At 40.2% G+C, this 21,345-nt stretch overlaps 1 protein-coding gene across 1 annotated transcript in view; it reads left to right on the top strand.

Annotated features, from left to right (window-relative positions):
- The window catches only part of LOC128684966 (N-acetylated-alpha-linked acidic dipeptidase 2), an 84,228-nt gene that overhangs the window by 8,218 nt on the left and 54,665 nt on the right, over nucleotides 1–21,345 (top strand). Inside the window, exon 2 of the mRNA XM_053771375.2 lies at nucleotides 7,810–7,928. Coding sequence (XP_053627350.2) covers nucleotides 7,810–7,928 — 119 coding nt within the window. The remainder of the gene's footprint in view (nucleotides 1–7,809; nucleotides 7,929–21,345) is intronic.

Genomic DNA, 21,345 nt, shown 5'->3' with positions numbered 1-21,345 from the left:
GAGTAAAGAATCGTTCAAGACTGTACACCGTGTACATCAAGCCCATATTGGAGTATGCAGCACCGGTATGCAACCCGCACCTGGTCAAGCACGTCAAGAAATTAGAGAAAGCGCAAAGGTTTACTACAAAACTAGTCCCGGAGCTAAGGTTAAGGAAGATCAACCTAACGACACTGGAGGACAGGAAGGATAAGAAGGACATGATAACGACATGCCAGTTCCTCTCAGTATTTTATAAGGTGGATAGGGACAGAATGTTTCAGAGATGGGACACAGCAGCAACAAGGTGTCACAACTGTAAGTTGAAAACTCAGATGGGTCACAGGGATGTTAGGAAGTATTTCATCAGTCATAGCGTTGTCTGGAGAGTGATATAGTGGAGGCAGGATCCATACATAGCTTTAAGGAGAGATATGATGAAGCTCATGGTGCAGGGACAGAGTGAACCAAGAAGTGACCAGTGAAGAGGCGGGATCAGGAGCTATGAATCGACTCCTGCGACTACAAAGAGGTGAGTACACACACACATACATTGCACTTTACTAAGGATGGCTAGTCATTATATACATTAACAACTATTGTACAAACGCTCAGTTCGTATTGTCAAGGACGGTGGTGTGGGGTTGACGGGTGGTATAATATGGGTGATGCTGTGATGTATCTGGTGGTGTGAGTATTGTGCTAATATGCCTAGTATGGTGTTGTGGGTGGCATTGTGTGTAGGGTCTTGACGGAGACTATTAAGTCCCCGAAAGCAGTTCTTAGCTTGTCAGTTTTGCATGCGCTGCTGTAATCAACTGAGGTGAGCTTCCTGCAAGATGTGTGCAACATTTACTTCTGTCCTTGTCTGATGTCTGTAGCCGATTATGTTCTAATCTATATTCTCTGGTCTGTTCTCTCTCTTATATTTTCATGATCTTGCGCTTGCCAGGGCTGAAATCCAATGGCATTTTGGATCATGGCCTGCAGTGACTAACACCATTTATCTTCGTCCTTTATCACATCTACGCATTCCCTCCCCCATACCCCGTGACTCGCAATTCAAAGTTGTCTCCGTCTGCTCTATCAAATCCGCAGAGTACTTTTTACGTCATTAGCAGGTCTCCCCTGGTACTCTTCTCCAAGGATGTTAAGTTCAATTGAGCATCTCCTCGCACGTAAATCACACAAGGTATCTAGTCCTAGCAAATGTATGAAGACTCAAAAAATTTATGGGGAACTTATTTAGGGAACACTTCACACATCAGGATGAACCTACTATACCTCTGTACCTTTCCTCATAGTTCAATCCCCTAAGTTCAGGAAAGAACTTACTTGTATTCACAGAGTTGAGTTTGCGGGGATTGGAGTCTCAGCCCTCTCATTCCTACTCTCGAATCTGTGTACCGAATTTGTCTCTGTCACTTCATTACCTTGCGCATTCTGTTTATTTATTGTTTTCAGATTGAAAGAAAATATTTCCTGACACACCCGTGACTTACCTGTCATTAACTTCCATCTATAGCCTCTACACTCTATGCATCGTATTTCAAAATTTATACCTGTCTGTCTTATCAAATCCTCTGAGTATCTTGTGTGTCGTAATCATGTCTCCCCTAATGTTTCTCTGTTTTAAAGTCGTCAGGTTCAGTTTCTTCTGTGTCTCGTACCTAATTCCCTGAGCTCCGGGACCAGTCTTGATGCAGAACACTGGATCTGTTGAGTGTTCGTACATGCTGGACCAAGTGGGAGCTCTATGCTGATGCCGCAGACTCCTGTCGTAATGTCGTGTAGCCCTAAAGTGTTCTTGAGGTTTCCGAAGGCAGTTCTAAAATTAGCAAACCTCGCACAGTCTGCAGATGTTATTCGATTTATGTACACCACTGTGTGTGTGTGTGTGTGTACTCACCTAGTTGTGGTTGCAGGGGTCGATTCACGGCTCCTGGGCCCGCCTTTTCACTGGCCGCTGTGTGTGTTGTGTTGTGTGTGTGTTTGTGTGTGTGTGTGTTCAGTAAGAACAGCAATAACATGTGTGTGTGTTGTGTTGTGTGTGTGTGTTTTGTGTGTGTGTGTGTGTGTGTGTGTGTGTGTGTGTGTGTGTGTGTGTGTGTGTGTGTGTGTGTGTGTGTGTGTGTACTCACCTATTTGTACTCACCTATTTGTGGTTGCAGGGGTCGAGTCCTAGCTCCTGGCCCCGCCTCTTCACCGGTTGCTACTAGGCCCTCTCTCTCCCCGCTCCATGAGCTTTATCAAACCTCGTCTTAAAACTGTGTATGGTTCCTGCCTCCACTACGTCATTTTCTAGGCTATTCCACTGCCTTACAACTCTATGACTGAAGAAATACTTCCTACTATCTCTCTGACTCATTTGTGTCTTCAACTTCCAATTGTGGCCTCTTGTTTCTGTGTCCCCTCCCTTGAACATCCTGTCTTTGTCCACCTTGTCTATTCCACGCAGTATTTTATATGTCGTTATCATGTCTCCCCTGACCCTCCTGTCCTCCAGTGTCGTCAGGCCGATTTCCCTTAATCTTTCTTCATAGGACATTCCCCTTAGCTCTGGAACTAACCTTGTCGCAAACCTTTGTACTTTCTCTAGTTTCTTGACGTGCTTTATCAAGTGCGGGTTCCAAACAGGTGCTGTGTGTGTGTGTGTGTGTGTTATGTGCGGGGTGTGTGTTGTTGGGGGGTGGGAGGTTCTCTGGTGATGTAGGACGGGAGGGAAGGTGTCGCGTGTGTATAAAGCAGGGAACAAAAGATAGGAGAGAAAATCACTCGTGAGTGACCTTACCAAGGAGAGAAGACATTTAGATAGTTTGGTTACCTTCACCCGTGAACCAGGTGAAGTGCAGGTAAGGAAACTCATTACCTGGACTTCACCACCTTGCAAAACGCCGTGTCACCTAACACCTGTACATCTGTGGCAAGTAGCATAGTTGAAGCAGGTAGTTGAGCCTCTGTAAAATAGGTTAGATAGACGATTTTAAATAAGTAGGTGTGAGTGGGAGCTGCCTATTATTATTATTATTATTGTTATTATTATTATAGGGATGTATTAAACCAATAGGTTCCATATATCGTCGGGGGAATAAGAGGTAGTCAGATTAGAGCCAATTGGGGAAAGGGTAGCTCCAATTCATTGAATTAATAATAATAATAATAATCTTTATTTCTACAAGTAATTAAGATCCCTTCAGCATGAATGACCCCCCCCTTCCCCACTTGAAGGGAGGATCTGCCTTCTGAGTCAGTAGGCATATTTTACCGCATTGCGGAAAAAGCAATTCACTCCCTAACATAGGCCATTAGACCTACTGCAGCGTTCCACTCTTCCGTCGCATTAACACCTCGACGTTCTAGGAAAATAGTTAATGTCTCACCAATACCTAAAAAATTCTCGGAAAACATTCACAACGTCTCTTATTGCTTTCACATTCTAGGAAAACCTCCATGTCTCATTAAATGCTTGAAGATTCTCGGAAAATATTGTGTCTCATTAACACCCAGATTTTTTACTAAAAATGTTCACATAGTCTCAGTAGGTATTCTTGAATATTCTAGGGAAAACCTTCATGTCTCACTAATACCTGAACATTCTAGGGGTAACCTTCATGTCTCACTAATACCTGAACATTCTAGGGTAACCTTCATGTCTCACTAATACCTGAACATTCTAGGGTAACCTTCATGTCTCACTAATACCTGAACATTCTAGGGGTAACCTTCATGTCTCACTAATACCTGAACATTCTAGGGGAACCTTCATGTCTCACTAATACCTGAACATTCTAGGGGAACCTTCATGTCTCACTAATACCTGAACATTCTAGGGGAACATTCTATGGAAAACCTCCATGTCTCACTAATACCTGAACATTCTAGGGAAACCTTCATGTCTCACTAATACCTGAACATTCTAGGGAAAACCTCCATGTCTCACTAATACCTGAACATTCTAGGGAAAACCTTCATGTCTCACTAATACCTGAACATTCTAGGGAAACCTTCATGTCTCACTAATACCTGAACATTCTAGGGAAACCTTCATGTCTCACTAATACCTGAACATTCTAGGGAAAACCTCCATGTCTCACTAATACCTGAACATTTTAGGGGAACCTTCATGTCTCACTAATACCTGAACATTCTAGGGGCTGAACATTCTAGGGGAACCTTCATGTCTCACTAATACCTGAACATTCTAGGGGAACCTTCATGTCTCACTAATACCTGAACATTCTAGGGGAACCTTCATGTCTCACTAATACCTGAACATTCTAGGGGAACCTTCATGTCTCACTAATACCTGAACATTCTAGGGAAACCTTCATGTCTCACTAATACCTGAACATTCTAGGGGAACCTTCATGTCTCACTAATACCTGAACATTCTAGGGAAAACCTCCATGTCTCACTAATACCTGAACATTCTAGGGGAACCTTCATGTCTCACTAATACCTGAACATTCTAGGGGAACCTTCATGTCTCACTAATACCTGAACATTCTAGGGAAAACCTCCATGTCTCACTAATACCTGAACATTCTAGGGAAAACCTTCATGTCTCACTAATACCTGAACATTCTAGGGGAACCTTCATGTCTCACTAATACCTGAACATTCTAGGGAAAACCTTCATGTCTCACTAATACCTGAACATTCTAGGGGAACCTTCATGTCTCACTAATACCTGAACATTCTAGGGGAACCTTCATGTCTCACTAATACCTGAACATTCTAGGGGAACCTTCATGTCTCACTAATACCTGAACATTCTAGGGAAAACCTTCATGTCTCACTAATACCTGAACATTCTAGGGGAACCTCTGTCTCACTAATACCTGAACATTCTAGGGGAACCTCTATGTCTCACTAATACCTGAACATTCTAGGGGTAACCTCCATGTCTCACTAATACCTGAACATTCTAGGGGAACCTTCATGTCTCACTAATACCTGAACATTCTAGGGGTAACCTTCATGTCTCACTAATACCTGAACATTCTAGGGAAACCTTCATGTCTCACTAATACCTGAACATTCTAGGGGAACCTCCATGTCTCACTAATACCTGAACATTCTAGGGGAACCTTCATGTCTCACTAATACCTGAACATTCTAGGGGAACCTTCATGTCTCACTAATACCTGAACATTCAAGAAAAATCATTCACCAGCGTCCTTATTAAATCTGTTTCATTCTAATAAATACAAATTTCCAGAAGTTTTCTCTTCCATTTTCCCCACAAGGAAAACAATGAATCATAATTCTGGAAATTGTATGATGCATTTTTTTATGTATAGCTCTGAGTCAACAAGGGGGGGAGGGGGGGAAAGGACTCATAGCAAATGGTCTCTCGGTGAAGTGTCCTTTTATAACCTGTATTTTGTACCAAAATTAACATGGGAACTTAAATTTGCTATTTGTTTTTTCATCAAAACTAACGTAGGAGTATAGCCTAATTTTGTTAAAACTTTATGTAATATAAAATAATTTACCTAACGTGTCAAAAATTTGACTCAGTTGCATTTCACTTTTTCTTTTTGGCAACCTACTCCTAGTGGGCTCTTGATCCGCTGAACTGGAGCTATCTTCCTCGAATTAAATGTGATTATCTGTTATGTCCAACACAAAGTGAATTTCTATAGAAATAATAACAATTTGGGGATATTTATTTTTTAATCTGGGATCAGGATCTTTGTAAGTATTATTGCTGTCATAAGAATGTAATGAGATCTTATAATATTCCTGGGAAAGCAGTAAACCCGTAGGTGGTCATACATAGCTTCTCCAGGAGTTATTTTGGGATTCATTTCTTTTTAATTCTTGAATCAGGATGTATAGGAAGTATTACTACTGTCATAAGACTGCAATGAGATCCTGTTATATGCCTTGGGAAGCGCTAAACCCGTGGGTGGTCATACATTCCCTGGGAGGCAGTCAGGTTTAATGTACAGAAGGTACGGACAGGTGTAATAATAATTACACCTGTCCGTAATTATAATTACACCGAGGCCTTCACCAGCATCAAAAATATTGTTCACACCTCAAAAGTCAAGGTCATGTTTGCCAGTACACGTAGTGAGTTATTCACTGTGTGGTGTTTACCAACTTTAAGTACATAACCTGTGCCTGCTTCGAAGTCCTCTCAGTGACTCTCATCCTGACTTTCTGGTTTATCTTAACTCTGTTCTGCAGAGTTTGCCACCACTCTATAAGTGTATCCATTTTGCTTGTATAGCTCATGAAATTTCGTAAACTATTTGTAGTAATTACCTCTTTGTAAGTACAGGAGCAGAGTTATATGCTCCTGATGTCCCGTCTTCAGTAATGTGTTCATCATAATTTTAAAAAAATCCTAAAAATTTATTCCATTCCGCCATTTATCTGTCAAGAAAACTTTCCCAGTATCCTTTCGGCTCCATTTTTTCTTAATTTACATCTGCGTCTTCATGTTTTATCTGTTTAAATCATTAAAAAAGTATTCTTCCATACCCTTTTTTATAATTATATATTATATCTCATAATTAGTCAGCGTGCATGAATTATTATTATTATTAATTATCACATGATACCTAACTAAGCCAAAAAAACAAAATCATAAACAGACTCATCATTGGGCAACATGACTGGACTTGCAAGATGCAACATTACAAGACAGTGGAGCAACAAATATTCTCAAGGAGAATATTAGACTAGTAAAATGCAGTGCGTTGCTAGCCTACTCTCTTACCCGGACACGATTATTTAAGTGCAGTGCAAAAGCCGTAGGTAATTAGCACTAGGTGTGCTGGGGGCTCGATCCTTCGTCTGCTAATAGTGACACACAGACGCTACCTAGATGACTGGTTTAATATCTTTATATAGGAAAGCGCTAAGTTCGTACGAGTCTGGGAATGAAGTAATCGTATTTAGGAAAGGAAAAGTTAGATGGTATTCCTTGGATCAAGAGCCTTTCACCAGGAAAACCTTGGGATAAAATGGTACAGTTGTACACTCTACCGGAAGGAGTAATTTCCTCCCGACCCTCAACATTCCAGGGTCATCCCGGACATTATACAACTCTGCTACACTCTGCGAAGCTTTACTTATTGAGTGCCTATTCAACCAGCTTGTTGCTGTTAGCGGCCCGCTAGTAGACCACGGATGTTGACACTGTTCTCTTATTGTGCCTATAAACACATTTATATACCAAAATGATACATATGTACAATATAAGAGACTTCATAATTTAAGGTTGCACGGTTACTAAAGCCTATAGTTTTGTAAAGTATATCAGACTTTTCACTGGATTTATTTTACGCCTCATCTCAGCTGTGTGACCATTGTGGATTTAGCTCTTATCTTTAATTGTAATAATAATAACACGCATCATCCTGTATCGCTCCTGTACACGTTAAGTTAGTGTAGGTTTGGGGCCTAGCACTAAGATATCTTTCACATATACTCGAGTATATCTCTTTCGCTAGAGTATATTCCAAGTACAATGAGGTGTTCCCGTAAGTTTTCAGGATTGTATAGGCTCGATGCGGGCTGTGAACGATCTCTGTATCTTCCAGTTTTGCTTATCTTCCACCTTGAACTACCTGTCAGTATACAACAATATTCTAGACTTGATAGCACAAGTGAACTGAATACCACAGTCACAGGTATTATTATTTCTCCTACTTGCGAAGGCTTTTTGAGATCAGTTTACCTGAAACCTTTTTTACGACCTAAACATTGATGCAGTAAAAGAATTTTCTATTTTGTGTCTGTTTTAAGCATTCTGTTTGCTATAAGAATTCTATCTTCATTATTATTAAATTACGTTGTTTTTTCCCCTGACAGATGATTTCCCAAAACATCATAGCGACAGTTGTGGCTGCGGCAGTCGGCCTCCTGGTTGGTGGCCTAATAGGTCACCTTGGCACTAAGACAGTCTCTAGCAGTGACACGGAGAAGATCAGGTCAGTATATATCTGTATAATTTCAGATTTTTAAGTATTCTGCTTGTTGTTCCATTCGTCTATGTTCTTTTGAAGTTCCAGTGAATTGATAGTGTTTATCAAAAAATCACATACGATTAGTTATGGTATCACAAAGAACCAGAGTTATGGAGTTAGGGAAATAAAGTACAGTTTCTTTTGAATAAAGACAGTCATTTATAAAAGGTGGACCAAAGTACTTTTATGGATCATTTTGGAAAGTTGTTGGATGTGACTGGAAGAATTGTTACTCAAAGATTTCCTTGTGTGTACATGTTTCCGTGTGTATGTATACACGTTTCACTCCACCGATCTGTCTTTTCTTAGTCTATAAATCAGTCAGGTATGAGTACGTAGTATCGTGGAACCTGCACCTGCCCAAACACACTCTACGAAAGTACAGAGGTTGACCAGTAAATTGGTTTTGGAAAGGTTTCGTGAGGTGGAACCTCATATGATGCCCGTAATCGGTTCTGAAAGTTCTTTTCTCAAAGCTTGGCCTGGTACCAGATAGTATGATTACTAACTGTCCGGCTAACCAGGCTGTTGCTGCCATTAAACTTCACGCCTACATAGCCATCACAACCTGGCTGATCTGACACTTCAGAAAGAGGTCCAGTCTTCTCCTGAAAAACCTCTTACTTTTCTTCCTGCAATATTTCTTATATCTGCTCTCAACACAAGGAGCGTAGAACTAAGAGTGGATATAATTACAACGTGAAAGTTACTTCGGGTTATCGACTTAGTAGATAGAGACTAGGACCAGGAGACGAAAAATGGAAAAAAGTGAGACATTTACAATAACTTTTCTCCCTTTAAATGTAATGAAGATATGGAAGTGAACAGGCTAAAAAGGGGTAAAGGCTAACACAACAGTAGACACGATTCAGAGTTAAGGACAACACACAAGCTAGAAGTCAAGACTCTGTCTTAAATAAGGTCCTTAATGGTTTGGCGGGCTGGCGTTTTTATTTAAGGTTTCGTACATAATATGCAAATTAATTTTTACAGTGATCTTGAGGGCACACAGTGTTATGGTCACATGAAAAGTATTTTATGTAGATTTGACCTAGGATAACCAGATAAAGTCAGTGTGACTTTTTTTTCTTTTTTTTTTTGCCCTGGTGGGATCGTGAATAGGCAGATGGATGGGTAGGTGGGCAAATGGATAACTAGGCGGGCAGGTGGATGGGTAGGCGGGCAGGTGGATGGGTAGGCGGGCAGATGGATGGGTAGACTGGTAGATGAATGGGTAGACGGGCAGGTAGATGGGTAGGCAGGTAGGTGGATGACTAGGCGGGCAGGTACGCATGTTCGAGGGTACCCCTGACGCTCAGTCGGGGGCCCAAAATCTGGGGAGGCTCCACCGGATCCCAGTATTGATGAGTTTTGAGAACTGCCCGAAATGCTTTGCATAACAGTGGGCTTTTCCATATAAGCAGCTTCAAATATAAGACAATCCCTAACTCGATAAAATAATCATTTTCTCGTGTACACCTAAATGAAGATATTGTAAATTGCTGCCGGTAACTGCTGAATCACATTCCACTAAAACTTGCTGCGTACCAATGGCGCACCCATTGTATGAAAGCAATCATCCGGTCCTAGTCATAGGACAGAATCACCGGATACCAGTCATATGTTCCATGTCCTCACTCATAGAGACGGAATCAGGGCATCAGCCATAGGTCATTATCTATCGGTACCCCTAATTCTACATCTACTCTCCTTCAGGAGCCAGTGAGCGTGTCATCTGAAAAAGACCCTTGTCACACAGCCGTTCCTGAAGAATATTATACAAGTACAAGCGTCGGTAAGCAACTGTACTAAGATACGAACCTCCAACGATTTTGCTCCTGTAATTTCAGCTCCAATTTATACACCAGTGCGATGGATGGGACGTTTATGCTCGTGAACCTGAATTTACCTCGACAACATCACTGGATGGGCAACTCTCGTGGGCTGCTAACTTCATCTAGACCTCCCCCCTCTCCTCCCCTCCATCACTTAGATCTGCCATCGGAGATTAATTAAACTTATATTCAAGTATTTTCCAAAAACTGCGATGTCACATAAATGTAAGACTGCTTTGAACTGCTTATCTTATGCTTTACATACACACACACACACACACACACACACACACACACACACACACACACACACACACACACACACACACACACACACACATATATATATATATATATATATATATATATATATATATATATATATATATATATATATATATATATATATATATATATATATATATATATATATATATATATATAGGATGGGTCCACCTCTGGTGTAAATTATGGGACCCATAGCCTCGGAGAAGTGGATAAAAAGGCTTCAAGGAAGAATATATATATATATATATATATATATATATATAAGTAGTGAAGTTTTCTACAGGGGGGTCCCTTCCGGTTTAGGGCCTTCCACTGGAGCATCCCTTCCGGTTTAGGCCTTCTACAGGGAGGTCCCTTCCGGTCTAGGACCAGTGGCTGGAGGGTCACCTTTTCACACCTAGGTGTTACTTCCGGTTTTGACCATGACCTCGCCCTCGAGACTACCTCACCCTTGACCCCCCAACCAATACCCCCGCCCACGACCCCCCCCCCTTCGCGACCCCCCCTTCGCGCCGCGCGCCCGCGCGCCCGCCCGCGCGCCCGCCCGCGCCCTTCGCGACCCCGCCCGCGCGTCCGCCCGCGCCCTTCGCCACCCCCGCCCGCGCCTTCTGCTGCGCCTTCTGCAGCGTCATCCGGATCGCCCCCACGCCCCGATTTTTTTTTCTTATGATCTCCTTGGATCAAGGTTTTTGGATTCTCCCCTATGGGGTTTCGAATTTTTTTTGAATTTCATTTTCTTGTGGTCTCCATCTCCTTGGATCAAATTTTTGAGGTTCCCCCTCTCACTTTCACCCCCATCCCAAAATTTCTCGATATTACCAAGTTTTTGGATTCCCCCCTATGGAGGTTTCGAAAGACTCCATCTCCTTGGATCAAGTTTTTTTTGGGTACCCCTCCTTTCACCCCAAATTTTCTCGACAATACCATGACTCCATCTCCTTGGATCAAATTTTTGGATTACCCCTCTCACTTTCACTCCCACCCCAAAATTTCTCGATAATACCAAGACTCCATCTCCTTGGATCAAGGTTTTTGGATTCCCCCCTCTGGGGGTAAGCATTCAAATGAACTCCTCCTATGGGGCATGCTTACTACAGGTCTAATGAAGGGTGTTTACTCGGCGGTCAGTGACGTCAGTATTCCTCTCATTAAGTTAAATGAACTAAAAAGGACCACGCGCACACAGGTTGAATCTTGTCTACCCTTTTAGTTAATAAGGGGACATAGCAGTGACGTCACGCGCACACAGGTTGAATCAGGTCGCTCCTTTTAGTTCATTCAAGATAATAAGGGAACATAGTAGTGACGTCACGCGCACAGGCTGAATCATGTCGACCCTATGTCAGTGACGTCAGTATTCCTCTCATTAAGTTAAATGAACTAAAAAGGACCACGCGCACACAGGTTGAATCAGGTCGGTCCTTTTAGTTCATTCAAGATAATAAGGGAACATAGTAGTGACGTCACGTGATGACCGCGCACACAGGCTGAATCTTGTCTACCCTTTTAGTTAATAAGGGGACACAGTACATCAGAAAGGCACATTTTTTCGTTAATACTCACAATTTCTTTACAACACAAGTCTAGACATTTTTTAACTATTTCATCTCAGGTCACTCCCCCCACGAAGTAACCTCCTCCCCACCCTCCCGAACCCTCACACTCCAACCAACACCTCACAATTTTCACTCATAACCCCCAATTTTTCTCGTTTTAACCCTTTTAGTTCATTAAAGTTAATAAGGGGACACATGCATCAGAAAGTCACCACATCGCTTACATCCACTTTCGTTAAATTCACTACTCACAATTTTACATATTACGAAGTTAAATACGCACTTTTACTTTGAACATCTTCAAAACACTCTCATAAATCATTTGAATACTCACAAAAAATACCTTTATACATTTCCAAACAACACTGAAATACTCCAAAAAACATCATTCGAACACCCCCAAATCACCTCTGAATACTCCCAGAACACCTTCATAAATACTCTTGCACATCATTTGAACACCTTCATAAGTACTCTCATAATCATTTGTACACCTTCAAAAAACACCTTTGAATACTCACATAAACACCCTTGAACACCTTCAAAACACCTTCAAAGCACTCTCATAATCATTTGAACACACTCAAAACACCTTTGAATAACCTCAAAACACCTTTGAACACCTTCAAAACACCCTTGAACACCTTCAAAACACCCTTGAACACCTTCAAAAACAACATTTGAACACACTCAAAACACCTTTGAACATTTCCAAAACACTATTTGAGTACTCCCAAATAAGATTTTACATCTCTAATTTATCTGCACTTTCATTAAATTACAACTCATCCCTCAGTCTCCAGACTAGGCATTTTCTCGTTTTTACCCTTTTAGTTCATTAAAGTTATTAAGGGGACACAATACATCAGAAAAAAAAAAAGTCACAAAAACTAACTCAAACACTTTACTTTGAACACCCCCAAAACACTCTCATAATCATTTGAATACTCACATAAACACCCTTGAACACCTTCAAAACACCTTTGAATAACCTCAAAACACCTTTGAACACCTTCAAAACACCCTTGAACACCCTTGATCACCTTCAAAAAACAACATTTGAACACACTCAAAACACCTTTGAACACCTTTGAACATTTCCAAACAACACTGAAACACTTCCAAAAAACACAATTTGAGTACTCCCAATTACACCACTGATTACTACTAAAACACCGCTGAATTCAATCAAAACACCCTTCAACACCTTCAAACACCCTTGAACACCTTCAAAACACTCTTGAACACCTTCAAAAACACCTTTGAACATTTCCAAAACACTATTTGAGTACTCCCAATTACACCACTGAATACTACTAAAACACCGATGAATTCAATCAAAACACCCTTCAACACCTTCAAAACACCTTTGAACACCTTTGAACATTTCCAAAAAACACTCTCATAATCATTTGAACACACTCAAAACACCTTTGAATAACCTCAAAACACCTTTGAACACCTTCAAAACACCCTTGAACACCCTTGATCACCTTCAAAAAAAACAACATTTGAACACACTCAAAACACCTTTGAACACTTCCAAAAAACACAATTTGAGTACTCCCAATTACACCACTGAATACTACTAAAACACCGCTGAATTCAATCAAAACACCCTTCAACACCTTCAAAACACCTTTGAACACCTTTGAACATTTCCAAAACACTATTTGAGTACTCCCAATTACACCACTGATTACTACTAAAACACCGCTGAATTCAATCAAAACACCCTTCATCACCTTCAAACACCCTTGAACACACTCAAAACACCCTTCAACACCTTCAAAACACCTTTGAACACCTTCAAAACACCTTTGAACACATTCAAAACACTCTCATAATCATTTGAACACACTCAAAACACCTTTTGAACACCTTTGAACACCTTCAAAACACCCTTGAACACCCTTGATCACCTTCAAAAAACAACATTTGAACACACTCAAAACACCTTTGAACACCTTTGAACATTTCCAAACAACACTGAAACACTTCCAAAAACACCATTTGAGTACTCCCAAATACACCACTGAATACTAAAACACCACTGAATACACTCAAAACACCACCAAAATCACCATAAACTAAGATCAACACCCACATCCCACAACACCCACAACCCACAACCCCCACAATTTTTTCTCGTTTTATCTAATTTCATCAGAAAAAGTCCCAACAACAACCCACTTATAACATTTTTTTTTCGGTATCTCTAGTTCGACAACAACACCCACAACACCCACATCCCAGAACACCCATGAACATTTCCAAAACACTATTTGAGTACTCCCAATTACATCACTGATTACTACTAAAACACCGCTGAATTCAATCAAAACACCCTTCAACACCTTCAAACACCCTTGAACACCTTCAAAACACTCTTGAACACTTTTCAAAAACACCTTTGAACATTTCCAATCAACACTGAAACACTTCCAAAAACACCATTTGAGTACTCCCAATTACACCACTGATTACTACTAAAACACCGCTGAATTCAATCAAAACACCCTTCAACACCTTCAAACACCCTTGAACACACTCAAAACACCCTTCAACACCTTCAAAACACCTTTGAACACCTTCAAAACACCTTTGAACACATTCAAAACACTCTCATAATCATTTGAACACACTCAAAACACCTTTGAATAACCTCAAAACACCTTCGAACACCTTCAAAACACCCTTGAACACCCTTGATCACCTTCAAAAAACAACATTTGAACACACTCAAAACACCTTTGAACACCTTTGAACATTTCCAAACAACACTGAAACACTTCCAAAAACACCATTTGAGTACTCCCAAATACACCACTGAATACTAAAACACCACTGAATACACTCAAAACACCACCAAAATCACCATAAACTAAGATCAACACCCACATCCCACAACACCCACAACCCACAACACCCACAATTTTTTCTCGTTTTAACCCTTTTAGTTCATTAAAGTTAATAAGGGGACACAGTACATCAGAAAGTCACAACACCCACACCCCCCATTTTTTTCTCGTTTTAACCCTTTTAGTTCATTAAAGTTAATAAGGGGCCACACTACATCAGAAAAAGTCACAAAAACAACCCACTTATAACGTCTTTTCGGTATCTCTAGTTCGACAACAACACCCACATCCCACATCACCCACATCCCACATCCCCCCCCACACACACACAGACACACACACACACACATCCCTAACCTAGCCTAACCTAACCTAACTTATCCTAACCTAACCTAACCTAACCTAACCTAACCTAACCTAACCTAACTTATCCTAACCTAGCCTAACCTAACCTAACCTTACCTAAATTATCCTAACCTAACCTAACCTAACCTAACCTAACCTAACCGAACCTACCCTAACCTAACCTTACCTAACCTAACCTAGCCTAACCTAACCTAACCTAACTTAACCTAACCCAACCTAACCTAACCTAACCTAGCCTAACCTAACTTAACCTAACCTAACCTAACCTAACCTAACCTACCCTAACCTAACCTAACCTAACCTATCTTAACCTTACCTAACCTAACCTAGCCGAACCTATCCTAACCTAACCTAAAATATATTGGAACACTTCCAAAATACATTAGAGTACTCCAGAATTACTTTGAACGACTCCATTTTTTTGGATATTTCCAAATTAGTTTTGAAAACTTTATCGTAAAATCGAACATTATTTTCTTGTTGGTAAAACACACTCAATGGTAGAAAAATTTACTCGATTTCCGAATAGAAGCACTGTCCTCGCTCTGAGAGACTCATTGTGGGTCACCCCAACACATGGTGTAATGCGCTTCACACCCAAGGTAGAACATAACACCTGCGTCAACTCAGGACAGACAGGCGCCATGTAATGCGGGTAACATCCAAGGTAGAAAATCATCTCTTTCCAGACCAACTGTCTATCCTAACCTAACCTAACCTAACCTAATTCCTAACCTAACCTAACCTCACCTAACCGAACCTAACCTAACTCCATCAATCACCTCTATCCTAACCTAACCTAACCTAACCTAACCCAACCTAACTCCATCAAACACCTCTATCCTAACCTAACCTAACCTATCCTAACCTAACCTAACTCCATCAAACACCTCGAATACTACCTAACTTAACCTAACCTAACCTTACCTAACCTCACCTAACCGAACCTAACCTAACCTATCCTAACCTAACCTAACCTAACCTAACCCAACCTAACTCCATCAAACACCTCTATCCTAACCTAACCTAACCTATCCTAACCTAACCTAACTCCATCAAACACCTCGAATACTACCTAACTTAACCTAACCTAACCTTACCTAACCTACCGAACCTAACCTAACCTAACCTAACCTATCCTAACCTGTCCCAACCTAACCTAACCTAACCTATCCTAACCTAACCTAACCTAACCTAACTTATCCTAAGCTAACCTAACCTAACTTATCCTAACCTAACCTATCCTAACCTAACCTAAACACTGACTAACTTTGAACCAACTCTGAACACCACTGATCTTCAAAAAATGCTCTGCACATCATTTGAACACCTTCAAAAAAAAACACCATCAAACACCTCCGAATACTCCCAAAAAAAACACTACTGATTACTACCAAATCACCACTGAATACTACCAATCACCGTCAAAATCACCAGAAACTAAGTTTAACATCACCATCTAACATCCTTTTTATAGAAATCCCCTCAAATCACTATAACCAAGAACTCCCTCCCCATTTGGCGCATAAAAAAAAGCATGAACACAAACCTAATACGCAAACACTTAGTACATGATCACCATCAACTGAAAACATATCTTATACACACACATAATATAAGACAATCACCAACTACAATCACCCATGTTCACTTACCTCAAAATCACTAATATCACAGAAAACAATCATTTTTATAAACATTTCACACACACACACACAAAAAAAAATCATATTTGACAATATCTAAGCGCACTCACCTCACTACCACCAACACACGATGTCTCACCTCACAGGACCGACGAGCTCACCTCCAGTGACGTCACACTCCCATTGTGTTACTTGGTGGTTGGTAACATCACACCTAACCCCCCTTGTTTCAACCTGTTGTACCCTACATTATCTAAGAACACTATATCCAAGACGATTACCAGATTTTATGATCCCCAACACCAAGATCACAGAAAACACACATTTTTATAATTATTCACACAAAAATCACGATCACCAATTCCATATCATGTTTACCGTCATCTATCAACACTAATCACCAAGATCACCAAAAAATCTAAGATCATGCATCTCAAAACTACTATGATCACTGAAAACACTTATTTTTTAAACATTCGCACAAAAATAAGACATACAAAAAAATACCACAACACTTTCCACCAACATCTATAACATAACATGAGCACTATAACATATCACTATCACAAAAAAAATAATACACAAACACCCACATATTATACATTTCAATTGGAAATTTAAGACATGAGACATACACACCAAATCTAAGACATTCACCTCCAACTAAGACATACACATCACCCCTAAAACTTCCTTCCTTATTCATTCCGTATATCTCCTAGAGCTGTTTTAACCCCGACGGTTCCATCACGACGTATAAGCCAGAGGAACCATCACCACTCCAACACCACCTACTACACTCTGACTCCTACGTCGTGGTGGATCCGTCGGGGTTAAAACAGCTCTAGGAGATATACGGAATGAATAAGGAAGGAAGTTTTAGGGGTGATGTGTATGTCTTAGTTGGAGGTGAATGTCTTAGATTTGGTGTGTATGTCTCATGTCTTAAATTTCCAATTGAAATGTATAATATGTGGGTGTTTGTGTATTATTTTTTTTGTGATAGTGATATGTTATAGTGCTCATGTTATGTTATAGATGTTGGTGGAAAGTGTTGTGGTATTTTTGTGTATGTCTTATTTTTGTGCGAATGTTTAAAAAATGAGTGTTTTCAGTGATCATAGTAGTTTTGAGATGCATGATCTTAGATTTTTTGGTGATCTTGGTGATTAGTGTTGATAGATGACGGTAAACATGATATGGAATTGGTGATCGTGATTTTTGTGTGAATAATTATAAAAATGTGTGTTTTCTGTGATCTTGGTGTTGGGGATCATAAAATCTGGTAATCGTCTTGGATATAGTGTTCTTAGATAATGTAGGGTACAACAGGTTGAAACAAGGGGGGTTAGGTGTGATGTTACCAACCACCAAGTAACACAATGGGAGTGTGACGTCACTGGAGGTGAGCTCGTCGGTCCTGTGAGGTGAGACATCGTGTGTTGGTGGTAGTGAGGTGAGTGCGCTTAGATATTGTCAAATATGATTTTTTTTTTTGTGTGTGTGTGTGAAATGTTTATAAAAATGATTGTTTTCTGTGATATTAGTGATTTTGAGGTAAGTGAACATGGGTGATTGTAGTTGGTGATTGTCTTATATTATGTGTGTGTATAAGATATGTTTTCAGTTGATGGTGATCATGTACTAAGTGTTTGCGTATTAGGTTTGTGTTCATGCTTTTTTTTATGCGCCAAATGGGGAGGGAGTTCTTGGTTATAGTGATTTGAGGGGATTTCTATAAAAAGGATGTTAGATGGTGATGTTAAACTTAGTTTCTGGTGATTTTGACGGTGATTGGTAGTATTCAGTGGTGATTTGGTAGTAATCAGTAGTGTTTTTTTTGGGAGTATTCGGAGGTGTTTGATGGTGTTTTTTTTTGAAGGTGTTCAAATGATGTGCAGAGCATTTTTTGAAGATCAGTGGTGTTCAGAGTTGGTTCAAAGTTAGTCAGTGTTTAGGTTAGGTTAGGATAGGTTAGGTTAGGATAAGTTAGGTTAGGTTAGCTTAGGATAAGTTAGGTTAGGTTAGGTTAGGTTAGGATAGGTTAGGTTAGGTTAGGTTGGGACAGGTTAGGATAGGTTAGGTTAGGTTAGGTTAGGTTCGGTAGGTTAGGTAAGGTTAGGTTAGGTTAAGTTAGGTAGTATTCGAGGTGTTTGATGGAGTTAGGTTAGGTTAGGATAGGTTAGGTTAGGTTAGGATAGAGGTGTTTGATGGAGTTAGGTTGGGTTAGGTTAGGTTAGGTTAGGTTAGGATAGGTTAGGTTAGGTTCGGTTAGGTGAGGTTAGGTAAGGTTAGGTTAGGTTAAGTTAGGTAGTATTCGAGGTGTTTGATGGAGTTAGGTTAGGTTAGGATAGGTTAGGTTAGGTTAGGATAGAGGTGTTTGATGGAGTTAGGTTGGGTTAGGTTAGGTTAGGTTAGGTTAGGATAGAGGTGATTGATGGAGTTAGGTTAGGTTCGGTTAGGTGAGGTTAGGTTAGGTTAGGAATTAGGTTAGGTTAGGTTAGGTTAGGATAGACAGTTGGTCTGGAAAGAGATGATTTTCTACCTTGGATGTTACCCGCATTACATGGCGCCTGTCTGTCCTGAGTTGACGCAGGTGTTATGTTCTACCTTGGGTGTGAAGCGCATTACACCATGTGTTGGGGTGACCCACAATGAGTCTCTCAGAGCGAGGACAGTGCTTCTATTCGGAAATCGAGTAAATTTTTCTACCATTGAGTGTGTTTTACCAACAAGAAAATAATGTTCGATTTTACGATAAAGTTTTCAAAACTAATTTGGAAATATCCAAAAAAATGGAGTCGTTCAAAGTAATTCTGGAGTACTCTAATGTATTTTGGAAGTGTTCCAATATATTTTAGGTTAGGTTAGGATAGGTTCGGCTAGGTTAGGTTAGGTAAGGTTAAGATAGGTTAGGTTAGGTTAGGTTAGGGTAGGTTAGGTTAGGTTAGGTTAGGTTAGGTTAAGTTAGGTTAGGCTAGGTTAGGTTAGGTTAGGTTGGGTTAGGTTAAGTTAGGTTAGGTTAGGTTAGGCTAGGTTAGGTTAGGTAAGGTTAGGTTAGGGTAGGTTCGGTTAGGTTAGGTTAGGTTAGGTTAGGTTAGGTTAGGATAATTTAGGTAAGGTTAGGTTAGGTTAGGCTAGGTTAGGATAAGTTAGGTTAGGTTAGGTTAGGTTAGGTTAGGTTAGGTTAGGATAAGTTAGGTTAGGTTAGGCTAGGTTAGGGATGTGTGTGTGTGTGTGTCTGTGTGTGTGGGGGGGGATGTGGGATGTGGGTGATGTGGGATGTGGGTGTTGTTGTCGAACTAGAGATACCGAAAAGACGTTATAAGTGGGTTGTTTTTGTGACTTTTTCTGATGTAGTGTGGCCCCTTATTAACTTTAATGAACTAAAAGGGTTAAAACGAGAAAAAAATGGGGGGTGTGGGTGTTGTGACTTTCTGATGTACTGTGTCCCCTTATTAACTTTAATGAACTAAAAGGGTTAAAACGAGAAAAAATTGTGGGTGTTGTGGGTTGTGGGTGTTGTGGGATGTGGGTGTTGATCTTAGTTTATGGTGATTTTGGTGGTGTTTTGAGTGTATTCAGTGGTGTTTTAGTATTCAGTGGTGTATTTGGGAGTACTCAAATGGTGTTTTTGGAAGTGTTTCAGTGTTGTTTGGAAATGTTCAAAGGTGTTCAAAGGTGTTTTGAGTGTGTTCAAATGTTGTTTTTTGAAGGTGATCAAGGGTGTTCAAGGGTGTTTTGAAGGTGTTCGAAGGTGTTTTGAGGTTATTCAAAGGTGTTTTGAGTGTGTTCAAATGATTATGAGAGTGTTTTGAATGTGTTCAAAGGTGTTTTGAAGGTGTTCAAAGGTGTTTTGAAGGTGTTGAAGGGTGTTTTGAGTGTGTTCAAGGGTGTTTGAAGGTGTTGAAGGGTGTTTTGATTGAATTCAGCGGTGTTTTAGTAGTAATCAGTGGTGTAATTGGGAGTACTCAAATGGTGTTTTTGGAAGTGTTTCAGTGTTGATTGGAAATGTTCAAAGGTGTTTTTGAAAAGTGTTCAAGAGTGTTTTGAAGGTGTTCAAGGGTGTTTGAAGGTGTTGAAGGGTGTTTTGATTGAATTCAGCGGTGTTTTAGTAGTAATCAGTGATGTAATTGGGAGTACTCAAATAGTGTTTTGGAAATGTTCATGGGTGTTCTGGGATGTGGGTGTTGTGGGTGTTGTTGTCGAACTAGAGATACCGAAAAAAAAATGTTATAAGTGGGTTGTTGTTGGGACTTTTTCTGATGAAATTAGATAAAACGAGAAAAAATTGTGGGGGTTGTGGGTTGTGGGTGTTGTGGGATGTGGGTGTTGATCTTAGTTTATGGTGATTTTGGTGGTGTTTTGAGTGTATTCAGTGGTGTTTTAGTATTCAGTGGTGTATTTGGGAGTACTCAAATGGTGTTTTTGGAAGTGTTTCAGTGTTGTTTGGAAATGTTCAAAGGTGTTCAAAGGTGTTTTGAGTGTGTTCAAATGTTGTTTTTTGAAGGTGATCAAGGGTGTTCAAGGGTGTTTTGAAGGTGTTCAAAGGTGTTCAAAAGGTGTTTTGAGTGTGTTCAAATGATTATGAGAGTGTTTTGAATGTGTTCAAAGGTGTTTTGAAGGTGTTCAAAGGTGTTTTGAAGGTGTTGAAGGGTGTTTTGAGTGTGTTCAAGGGTGTTTGAAGGTGATGAAGGGTGTTTTGATTGAATTCAGCGGTGTTTTAGTAGTAATCAGTGGTGTAATTGGGAGTACTCAAATAGTGTTTTGGAAATGTTCAAAGGTGTTCAAAGGTGTTTTGAAGGTGTTGAAGGGTGTTTTGATTGAAT

This window comes from Cherax quadricarinatus, chromosome 5, assembly GCF_038502225.1.
Source record: "Cherax quadricarinatus isolate ZL_2023a chromosome 5, ASM3850222v1, whole genome shotgun sequence".
NCBI classification, from domain to species: domain Eukaryota; kingdom Metazoa; phylum Arthropoda; class Malacostraca; order Decapoda; family Parastacidae; genus Cherax; species Cherax quadricarinatus.
Note: the sequence above shows the minus strand (reverse complement) of the source record. Positions and strands in the feature narration are given on the sequence as shown.